Source organism: Amblyomma americanum, chromosome 1 (genome assembly GCF_052857255.1).
Source record: "Amblyomma americanum isolate KBUSLIRL-KWMA chromosome 1, ASM5285725v1, whole genome shotgun sequence".
NCBI lineage: Eukaryota > Metazoa > Arthropoda > Arachnida > Ixodida > Ixodidae > Amblyomma > Amblyomma americanum.
Genome location: NC_135497.1, coordinates 8,451,803 through 8,463,815, shown reverse-complemented (window position 1 = coordinate 8,463,815; position 12,013 = coordinate 8,451,803). Strand labels below are relative to the sequence as shown.

Sequence of the window (12,013 nt, the reverse complement as noted above, 5' to 3'; positions counted from 1 at the left end):
TTTATGGGGGGGGGGATGTCATCCCCATCCCAAAGCCTGAAATTTTACTTAGGAAAACTGTGCCGCACATCTTTTTCTCAACAAAAAATGCCAAGAAATACATGTTTCAAATGAGACCGCCCCCTCTTTCCCCTTTAATATTGATCCATAAATCCACTCTTCTAGCACTGCTACGTGGCATGTTTTACATCCACAGATCTAGTTTATCGCATGATAATTAATATACATGACCATAGCTTTTCAGGCTACTTCTAGAAGTTTAGGAGTACCCAGTGGCTTTAATATAGGTGTCACAGTGTTGTGCAGTATTTCAGTGCTGTGTTTTCATGTTTAACGTGCACAGCTGCAGCTGTACACACAAATTTTCTCTGCTTGTTGAAATACTAGCTTGTAATGTCACTGCTGAGTAGCACAGTTTACTTGTGATCCACAATACAGACAATGAAAGTCAATGTAACGAACACATCAAATTATTTTTCTTCAGCATAACCACAGGCATCATTGAAATTGAATACACATGTGCATTATCATTTCACTAAGTACTTTTTACCACAAATGACACTATCATAGGACATGGGCAAAATAAACACATGTGAGAAGAGGCATCCAAATTCAGTTCAAGCTTCATCACACAGTGAAAGCTCAGAGGATTAACGTTCATGCAATATGCGAAGGGTGGCAAACGAAACCATATGGGGAGTTTAACCATTTTCGCTGTCATGAGGTGTGAAAATGCTTTGCCTTTTTTGCACTTCTTACCCATGACCTCAGCAAAAAAGGCAATTACTGAACCTGCTACAGGAAACGGATCTGTCATGAGGTGCGAAAATGCTTTGCCTTTTTTGCACTTCTTACCCATGACCTCAGCAAGAAAGGCAATTGCTGAACCTGCTACAGGAACCGATCTAAAAATAGCGCGCGACCAGAAATACAAACTTGATCTCGATATGAACGAATACACATGAGCCCGGCGCGTCCCAAAGGCAACTATCTCGCACGACGCTTTAAACATTACACGCTTCAAACGGGCAGGCAACAAAGTTTCTATACTAAAAATAAAGCGAGCGCAGCTGCTTCCTTTATGATATCACTCTCCGCCTATGTCATGGCCCCCGCTGCTCACACAAGCGCAATCACTGAAAAAGAAAAATAGCAGTTGTATTATAACCAACACCAGTTGCAATCGCTGGAGCGTTGCAAGAACACGTATAACTAGCAACGAGGTTTCACTGCCGATGGAAACGGAAGCGCGAAAGGCACACACGCACGGCACGCACAAGACACGAAATGTTTGCACAATACGCCGACAACCGCTCTGTAGCATATGCCGTTTCGAATCACTGGCGAACGAACAGCGCGAATAGTGATCAGCGGCGGTCTTTCGACGGCTCCGAGCAGCGTCGCAGTAGACGTCGCAGAATCGTTGTCGCCGAACGTGTTCAAATCAGGGCACTCAACAAGAGTTTTGCACTGAATTCCGCCCTGAGATATGGTTGAACGCTGTCAACATCAGCCTGTGAGCACCACCGAAAACATAAACTCAAGCAGTTGAGGAAAGTACGCCTACGCCGCACTACGCATGCGAAATATGGGACCCATATCACAAAAAGTCTGTCTCTAAGCTTGAGCAGATACAGAGACGGGCGCTACGCTTCATTTTCTCCCGGTATCGACGATTGGATTCAGTGACCCCTCTTTATGCCCAAGCAGATGTGCCTCTTCTTTCCCACAGACGAAAAGAAAAACGACTAACTCTGTTTTATTGTGTAATAAATGGTTTAGTCTTGGTTAAGAAAGAACAATACATTAACGAAGCAAAGACACGCGTCACTCATAATAAACATAATAAACACGTCCAGGCAGAAAAATTTTTTAAAGACTGTTTTAAATACTCTTTTTCCTGCCACATCGTCCGATTGGAACAGCCTTCCTAACCACGTTGTGAATGCCCAATCCCGAGAGCAATTTGCTACCCTCATGTGCAAATATTTAACGCAGGAGTGCACATAATTTGTACATTACATTGACTGTATTTTATGAACTGTGTTTGACTGTACTGGCTGTTTTATCGTACTGGCCTGCGTTTATAAATTTTGATGTCGTACCCACTCCTATCTTAGTCCAGCTGGACTGATAGTATGTACAAATAAATAAATAAATGTGGTATGCCGCGGCACGCTACTGCCGTCCGGTTTGTAAACAACTACGACACCGTTGCTGAGCTGCCGGCCGGTGGCCTCCCGAGCGAGAAAAAACCACGTGACTTCCTCCACACTTTTCTCCCATGTTGTGTGGGAAGGGCCTCCCCTCAGTTTTCCTTCCTCCATGTGGACTACGAACATTTTAGATGTCGTCCTCTGCCTGCCTTGCTTTCTTTGCGAGTTGTGCTGCTGTTCAGCTCTCTTGAACAGCGGCAAGCCTTGCCACGTTCTGATGTGGCGAAAAAAGGACGGATGTTGCACCGCATTGCAAGATTCCAAGGAGTATGCTAAGTACCATTTTGAAAAAGAAGTCTGCCATCAGACAACATACAAGAACGGCCAAATGCTGATGGCCGCAGCCTTTTTTCTGTGACATGAGGCTGCAAGTGTGTGCGCAGTGCAAGATGACAGTGACATTGCCACTAATGCGAGCTTTCTTGTGAAGTTTATATTTTCGAAATTCCGCGGGACTAGCTTGCCTGTGAAACTTTTCATGGAAACAGCGCTGCAGACGGGACCAAGAAAGGAAGACACACACACGGTCCCGTCTGCTGCGCTGTTTCCATGAAAAGAATGTACCAACTAGCTCGGCTTACTCCTTTGCTGTGAAACTTGTGTATCGATGTGGCGTTCATGCACCATACTCTGAATTAGGTCCCGAGGATTGAAGAGCAACTGCACCATTTTTTGAGAATTGCGCGCTAGTCAAGGATTGAAATCTATATAGGCTGTAGGTAAAGGATTCAAAGTGTTTTTGAGCTAGCATTTAAAATAGTGATGTAATCGATGATTAAGATTTAGGCTTCTCCTCACAACTCCAGAGTACTGCGGAGAAGCTTGGTGTGACGTCATGGAAGGTAAGGTTTCAAATTTGCTGCCGTCGACCACACCCTGCCGTGCCTTTTTGGATGTTGCGAAACAGCGCTCAGCGTCCTTTGCCTTTGATGGCATTGGCTTTTTTTTTCGTTTATGCGTTGAAAATGTGTCGGCACCTTCCATCACATTATGATGTCGCCCCCTTCTTGACGCTGTGCGCTGCAGAGAAGCTTGAAGGCTGTCGCAATTTTAGTTGGCGATTGCGTCACTATTTCAAATGCTAGCCTGAAAGGACTTCGCACACTTTACCTTCAGGTTGCACACATTCGACCCCTTTAAGCTCATCGATTTCTATTACCCATGCAGTTGCCCTTTTTCATGTTTTGATTGCCTGAGTGATGGCCTTTTTGTGTGTGGCTTTTGATGCCTTACAGTCTCAAGGTGCTTACTTGACACACCTTATCAATAGTTGTATTTAATGTTTCCAGGATCCTTGCAGCGCTCGAAGGCATTATTGCAGGGGGATGTACAACGAAATAAAGCATTACAAGTGCCATAGTCAGATGATGGGACTCTTCGAACACCACATGGAACAGCCATACGCACAACAAAAACATGCACAGACTCACGTGCATTGAATTATGTAGTCTTAGGATAAAATCAGTTTATGAAATAATGCATGGAACTCTTCCACAGATGTGCAGTCAACCATGTTTTTAGGCAGTTTATCCCACACAGATATGACATGTGGAAAGAAGGAATTCTGGATTTCATGTACCTTAAAAGCGTGATCACAACATGCAGATACAAAATGTGGCAGGAGAACATACAGAATTTCATCAATCCCGATTTTATTGAAATAGATGTGGTGAAGAAAACTCTACAACTTGCGCTATGTTGAAGGCCACACGTATATATACTAGCAGTTCGTGGGGTATGAATGATCTTATGAGATATGTCATCATGCCATGAGACATGGACCACTCCAAACTGCACCACACCATTTTAAAGGTAATAGCGACCAGGATAATGCATTTGGAGCTCACAAAACTTTGTCATTCTTCCTCCACTGTACGCAGAAGCAGACCATAAACATAAATGTTATTTTTGTGTTTTTCTTTGGTATATGTTCTTGAGGATGACTCTTTATGGACAGCTTGGCTTGGGAACCAAAGTGTGTCCATACAAATGTGGCACGACTGTACGGACACATGAATTCTTTCTGCCCTCTTGTTGGGCATGCAGTATGCATTCTTTTGAAGAAATGTCTCTTGTGTGCGCAGACAAGGACCGCAGGCTGTCTCGGATCCAGCGGCTGCGGCGGCGACTCAGCTGTAGCTTTGGCCGACTCTGTGAGTGCCTGGCGGGGCTTCTTCTCTGCTCTGGGTTTCACCTGTGGTCAGATTGGGCAGGTGCCCCGGAGCTGTCGTTGCATGTATGAATGGGGACAGTCCTTTGGAATCACCTGGTCATGTCTTTTTTTATTTATTCAGGATACTTTACCTCAGACTGAGGGCCCATGAGGGGGGCGGTAAAATACAAACTCTATAACGAGTATGCATGGGCAAAAAAGAAAGCAAACAGTCTTCGAGGTCACGGAAGGCATGTTACTTTTAATGATAGATTTATTGCACCTTGTCATGATGACTGAAAATAAGTGGGTAATTTTTTAGACGCGAGATAAATTAGAAGCTGAGCCACACGTGGGCGCTTGCTCACTGAGGAAGCTGGGAGCACTGTAACGGACAAACCTTCCCATTCTGCTTTGTGAAATGTGCTGCCCCAGTAAATATTTCTTAAATTCTGGCTTTCACGCAGAATAAATTGTTAAACATATTTACTCGCGATGTCTAAAATTTTTTAGAAACTTTGACACTGTGACCCATTCTTTACTCATTAAAAAAATGGCCTTTTACAATATTAGCCCTCAAGTGATATCGTGGGTGAGGGATTACCTATATTTGCATCAACAGTTTGTAGTTGTGAGTGGCCCTCAGTCTCAAACAGTGCAAGTTGGCTCCGGTGTTCCCCAAGGATCCCTTGTTGGGGACCACTGTTGTTCTTTCCACTGTTGTTCTTGCTCTATATCTATGATATCGGTGACGGAATAGGGTCTCAAATGTGGTTATTTGCAGATGATTGCGTTCTTTATAGAGTAGTCACCTGTGATCGCGATGTTGAAACATATCTCTGCCATCTATACTGAAGCACCTGAGCTGGGGCAGCGGAAAGAAAGGATAGCAGGCAGAATGGAGAAATGAAATGAATGAGCTGAGGGGACAGAAAGAGAGGATAGGGGGAGAGGTAATATACACAAACTATTTAATTTGAATTCTAGTAAAACAGTTCACATGAACTTTACAAGAAAGAAAAACCTTGACGTGCACTCATATGTTATTAACAATAGGCCATTGGAAAAGTTATTCGAATTTAAATATTTAGGTGTGTATTTCACTGCTGATTTGAACTGGCACCGTCATGTTGATCATGTCGCTGCTAAAGCATCTAAAACCCTAGGATTCCTTCGCCGAAATGCAATCACTTTTTCCATGTCATGCCGGGACATTCTTTTCAAGATGTATGTGAGATGGACTCTGGAATACGCGTGTACGGTATGGGATCCGCCTACTGCTCGTGATAAAGATAAGTTGGAGAGGGTGCAAAACATTGCCTCTCTTTTTGTGTTGGGCTCATGTGGGTCTCAGTTCAGTGCATCGTGTACGAAAGAAGCACTCAACTGGGAATTGCTCGTCACGCCCTGAATGAAATTACGTTTGAAGCTTTGTCATTCTGTTTATTGTTCATCTATTCGTGTTGAACGAGAAAAGTATTTGCAACAGCCTTATTACAAATTTAAACGTGTTGACCATGATTTTAAGGTTCGGGAAATTGCGACAAAACTGAATTGTTTAGGATGTCTTACTTTCCTAAAACCATTAAGGAATGGAATAGGCTGCCGAGTGATGTCATGGATGCTGCATTAAATGGTGCTTTCTTTTCTATACTCTAAATGTATATGCATGTCTGGTGCTTTACATTTATGTCTTTTTCTGGTGTTTATACTTTGAAAGCGAAAGCTTAACTGGCCGCGAACTTGCGATTTCGCCATGGCGGTACTCTGAGGAGGCCCATGACGTCACAATGTGCGCCTCGCCGCTGAGCCGAACCGGTCTGGGTGGGCCGGTGGCGGCTGGTGCACTCGGCGCGAAATAGAGACGTGCTCCAAGTCTCCACCAGTGTGGTCAGAGTGCGCCGAAGCCGCTGAACGCGTCGGCGGTCAAGAGCAATTGGAGTATAGAGGGTCTCGCTTTCGCCGACGTGACATCGCGTGCAGCGGGCACGCGCGTTACACCGGAGTATAAACGCGCCTTAACAGAGCCTGCGCTTAACCGCTAACCTACGTATTGGGTGGCGGCATCTATGGGAGCCACTGAAACGCCCCGCACGCTCACTGAATAAAAAAAAAAAAACCTGTGCCGAGGCTCGGAATCGAACCAGGGCCTTTGGCGTTGGAGGCAGAGACACTACCACTCCGCCACGACGGCTCATGCTTTAACCATGAATAAAGGCGCATCTAGTGATTGCACTCTTCCGATGCTGAAGTCACGGCGCTTTCGCTACGTATATCCTGGCCTAACAGAGCTAGGCCATCAGCAATTTTTTACTCTGCCTAGGAACACAGGTGTCATAATTTCTGTAGTTTATGTATTTATTGTACCCCCCTCCAACTGTAATGCATTGGCACTGTGGGTTCTTTGATAAATAAATAAATAAATAAATAAATAAATAAATAAATAAATGAGCATACTAAAAGAGTTATGCCTGAAAAGTATGACGAGTGCACACTCGGCGCTAGCTGGATTACGAAAGGATTAACGGAATGATGATGAATAGGAATGAGATGGATGGATGAATGGAATGGTGCACATGATGGTACGACAGTTGTGGGAAACGACTTTGGCATCTGTGCAGGAAACTCTGGCTAGTTTCGATTTCAGCTACTTCAGCGCATCTGGTGACAGGAGAGCTGATGTTTAAGTTAAAAATGAATCATTCGCGCACATGCCGAGAACATGCACGCAGCCCGACTGGCTGCAGCGATGGCTGAATTGGGCTGCAGCAATGACTGAATTGGTTGAGGCACCGGAAAATGAAGCCACTTTGTTTTCACCGGCAGTATTTCAAATCTCGCTCGGAGATGTTTTTTTTTTCTTTTGGATGACATTGCTTCGACAACGATGCGACGCTTAAGTTTGCTTTCCTCCAGCCACTATGGCAGCAATTGGCACTGGCGTCTACATTGACTGGACATTGGTATATATAGGAAGTTTCCTACCCCTGGCTCTGCCTCAGCTGCAACCATCATGGCCGTCCCGCTGGGATCCTGCAGAGAAAAAAATGTTCTTCCTTGGAGCTTGGCAATTTTACCTTGCTTGTTCAAAGGCACTGCTTCAGAAGCTCCCTGTGACTAACAAAGTGATCATGCATGCAAGGTTTCTTGCCTTACAGTATGAAGATTCTGAGCAAGAGGTGCGGTCATTGTGCTATATTGCGGGTCAGCTGCCTCATGTTTTAGCTGATGATCACATGTTGTCTATTGTTGATGATTTGTTCATGCTAAAGTGTAATGGTGACAAAGGCTCCCTGCACTTGGAAGAAAGGGTGAATGACTACTGGGCGAGGATATTTTGCCTGAAGACAATAACAGGTGAACAGAGATATCCCCTGCTTTCAAAACACATAAAAGTACTCCTTTCTTTACCCCACGGCAATGCTCACCTAGAACAAGGCTTCAGTGAAAACAAGCACCTCCTAGATGGACAGCGCTTTCTGAGCATTGCTAGTATTAATGGAATGTGCCATGTTAAATGTTTCCTTCAGGACTATGATGGTGATGCAAGGTGCCTCTGAGCCTTGGCCTTTTGAGGAGTGTGAAGCAGTCTCGAGCGAAATACGCACAAAGGATGAGTGCCGAAAAAAACACAGGCAGACTGAAGGCGGCGGAAGATGCTACATCGAAGCAGCGTATTCTTGAAGCACGAAAAAGAAAATGGGAGGACCAAGTGATGGGCAGCAAGGCATTGCTCACTAGTGCTGAGGAAATGATCAACTCAGGCATCAAGCAAAAAGACTGGAATAAGGTAGAAAGTGGCCGCGTGCTTTTAACAGGAAACGCAAGCCTTGAGCAGGCACTTAATGAACTGAAGAACTGGCGAAGCTAATGTCCAAGAAGGTAAAGCATTGACGTCATGTTAATTACATCTGTACTAGGCATATGTACGCTGCTAGTGAGGTTATAATCGTGCAAAAGCAGTGTGGTGTTGTTATGCATCTTGGTCTAATCTTATGCTCTAATCTAGTCTGATGCTATTTGTGTAACCACTTCTAGTCTAGTCAGGTCCTACTTGTCTTCAAGTACAAATAAATTTGTGGCATTTATACCAACCTTTTCTTGTATGCTTTGTGTTCTCTTGCTTGGTTCTGTGCTATTCTAGGCTTTTAATAAATTATTTACCGCACTTATATGAACCGCGCAGTGTGTATCACGCGTCCTGGGGTAATACACAACGTTTGAAACAAAACACGCCAGCCAAAAATTTGGTGTCTCCAACCCTTTGAAGCTGGGTATGGACCTGACTGCAAACGTAGTTGCGACACCCAAGGTTAACGTTAGAGTGAGCCACTTTCGTGAAGAACTGCGCCAAAAAGATCGCGGAGAGGTCGCTGTTGAAGCTCAAGCTGGCGAGGGGATCATCATCTCTGGATCCCGCGTGCGCGCTGGTTCCCAATCTCGGGGGAACGGTGTCTAAATGATGCACTGAAAGAAATAAACACTACACCTTACTGTTCAAATAGGATTAAATCGTTTTTATTTTTTAACATGCTTACCTGAGAGATAGCATCAGGCGGCATTGTGTCAGCCTGTTTCTGCATAAAACAAAGTACTGTGTTACTCAGCGAATTTTACAAATGCACTCAGGGAAAACCTGGAAAACTCGGGGAATTTGGAAACGCCAACTTGGTAGATACCCTGAGTTATCTCGGATGACGACCTTAAGCATGTAACAGAACTTCTTGAAGGGCTAAGGGCCAAACGTGACCAGCGTGTGCGGAATAAAAATGAGAGGCAACAAAAATATAGCCACGAAACATCGTCCTAACATCAAGTGTACTCCCTGAATCCATAGAAATCAGCTACATGAAACTTCCAACTCGGGCAGTATATACCAAACCCACGGCACTGCTTTAAGTGCCAATGGTACGGCTATGACTCTTAGAACTGCCAGGGCCAACTGACGTGCGCAAAATATGCTTCACATGAACATGATACTGATAACTGTACACTTTAACCATACCTGTGCGTAAATTGTGATGGTAGCCATCCGGTGTACTCTACTCACGTGCATGCCCTGTATGGAAACGAGAAATTATCACAATCAAAGTAAAACAAAACGTATCCTTTAGGGAAGCACGGGAGGAAATATCTTCGATATGCAAACCTAGCTTTTCTTTGTGATGCAACAGGGCACGCTACCACAGCGGCTTCTGGCTCTTGCTCAGGCCACACACAATGAGCCTGGAGCAGGATCACCCATGCCCCTGGTGGCAGCAACTAGTGCTGCTCCACCACTCACAAAACAGGCCGTCCAGACCTCCAGATGAGCGGGCCCCAAGGCCCCTCCCCACACGCAGAGGCCAAACACTAAAACAGCCACGTGTTCGGCACGTCCACTCAGTGTAGCCGAGGATGTGATGGACACCAGTCAGGGCAGTCCCGGGGCCGTATTCTGTACCACTCTGTAAATTGCTCTCAATTTTGAGAGTGTGACGTCAATATGATGACACCGCAAGACGCCGACCGCGGGATCAACCAATTAGCAGCAGGGTTGCGGTGGCTCCGCCCCGGAAGTGTTTATTCGCACGAGAAGGGACCGTAGGCTAACGTTTCCTTGTAAAAATGCAGTGAATAAAATAAGTATTGTTTTATTTTGCTAAGAAACTGTATTTGAAACTGAACACCAAGCAAAACAAGAACTGTTCTCAGTTTTGCAATTAAATTTGCTTTAGCATAACTTTTATTGCCATGAGGGCGCACTGGCAGTGGTATCGCGTGAACATGACGGCCTGCAAGAAAAGGTACATTGTGGATGTCTTAAGTGCGTGGAAAAGTCTGTTTGAAGGCAGTGAATGCTAGTGAATGCTACGGACCTGCCGAGATCAACTTACAGGGAGCGGTCGGCTCGAAAATCAGCGAAGACAACTGTGTTCTTGGTCGGTGCCTACTGTGGATGACCGAATGACGACTCTGTGTTTATTTCTCCTTAGAAAAAACCAGACAACCGTGAAGCATCACACAGAAGCAACTGCCGACAGACAGGTACAGCTGCTGATAGCTTGCAGTCTCTGTGCGGGAAATGAGAGCCGACACGGCCTGCCTCTGCGGCAACAATCACTCTTCTGCCTCGTAACCAAGTGATGCTGCCCACATTGGGCTGAGCACTTGATGTTCCGTTGGTGTTTTTGTTTGCTCCGTTCAGTTGATTTTCAGTGTTGCAGTATTTTTTTTTTTGCCTGTGCAAGGTGCAGAAATTGCGATGTTTATGCTCCACCTAGTTTGTTTAGATGGAAAGGAAGCACTTGGTTTGATAACTGCTATTATCACCGAGGAGGGAACAAACTTCTTTTTCCATTAACGTCATTTGCTGATCTTATAGATTTGGGTCAACCAGACAAGAAGATGCTTGTATGGCTTGTGTAGAGGCTAATTGCAACAGGGCAGAAAGTTGAGCAAGTTTGTTCACATTCGCTGGTACACAGTGCTTGAATTCTCCACAATGAATCTGTAGAGGCAATGTACAAGTTTGCGTATGATCCAAGGCAGTGAGGTAGGTAGGACAGGGCAGTAATGCATAATGTGTTATTGTGTTTCGCACAGCAGGCGGAGTGATGTTGGTATTGCTGGGTATGGCGAGGGCACTGTTTGAAGGGCTTTAAATACTTTATATAGCTTCTAACAACATGCACTTCCTTTCAGCTGGGAAGAACACTTAGGTTTTTTATATTAGCGACCATCTTATCTGAGACACCCTGTATACAGGCCACTTCAGTAGGAAAGGGAACATGATTCGAAAAAGACCAGCGCGGAAACAGACGGGGACACGAGAAGAAAAAACACTGACGACAAGACGTTTTTTTCTTCTTGTGTCCCCGTCTGTTTCCGCCCTGGTCTTTTTTGAATCATGTCGCACCAACTCGCCCAAACGGCGATTTTGAAGGAAAGGGAACAAACAACCAGTTGAGAATGACTAGGATATTAAATACTTAGAGGAAAAGTAGCTTGAAAGCAGTTACACTTGTCACACATATTACGTGATAGCATAAAGAGCTTGTCGGACCATTTGGCATTGTCACCGTCTCGTGTCATCATGGACAAGACTTCATAGCCTTTGTTATTGCGTACCAAGCTAGGTGTCAGTTATGGGGCAATAACAGAGTGCTGAAAGTTTTCCATAATGGAGCTGCCTGTATATTCTTATAGCTGTAGAGCATTCCCAGTAAGGGGGTTGCATGTTTTGTTGTTGTAAAATAATCTCTACTCACACACCATCTCCTCGATGTGTCTGTGATGTTTACACATCTTTGTCTATCAATGAAGATGTTCTAGTCATTCAGCAGTCATTGTAGACACTGCACCTTACAATATTTATTATGCATTGTTGTACAGTGGTCTCCTTGCTGTAGGTACAGCTTTTAGCACAGAGTGAAGCCCCTAGTCACATACCATCAAGCTAAAAGCTTAGCTTTGGTATTTAGACATCTTTTATATGCCAAAATGTTTTCTAGTCCTGAAAATGCATTATGTAGACTGTACCGTGCAGTATTTATTGTACAGGTAGCCTCTGTATGAAAGAAAACAGGCACTTCGAACTCAGTTTTTCAAAATTTTGTTTCTTGACAGCACTTGGAAATGCCATATGATAATTATACATCAAGGT

At 44.6% G+C, this 12,013-nt stretch overlaps 1 protein-coding gene across 7 annotated transcripts in view; it reads left to right on the top strand.

Moving 5' to 3' along the window:
• LOC144109669 (cyclin-dependent kinase 14-like) overlaps positions 1-12,013 on the top strand; it is a 223,840-nt gene that overhangs the window by 32,804 nt on the left and 179,023 nt on the right. For all 7 annotated transcript variants that reach the window (XM_077642475.1, XM_077642503.1, XM_077642508.1 and 4 more), the window contains one exon: positions 4,301-4,369. In XM_077642475.1, the coding sequence (XP_077498601.1) occupies positions 4,301-4,369 (69 nt within the window). The remainder of the gene's footprint in view (positions 1-4,300; positions 4,370-12,013) is intronic.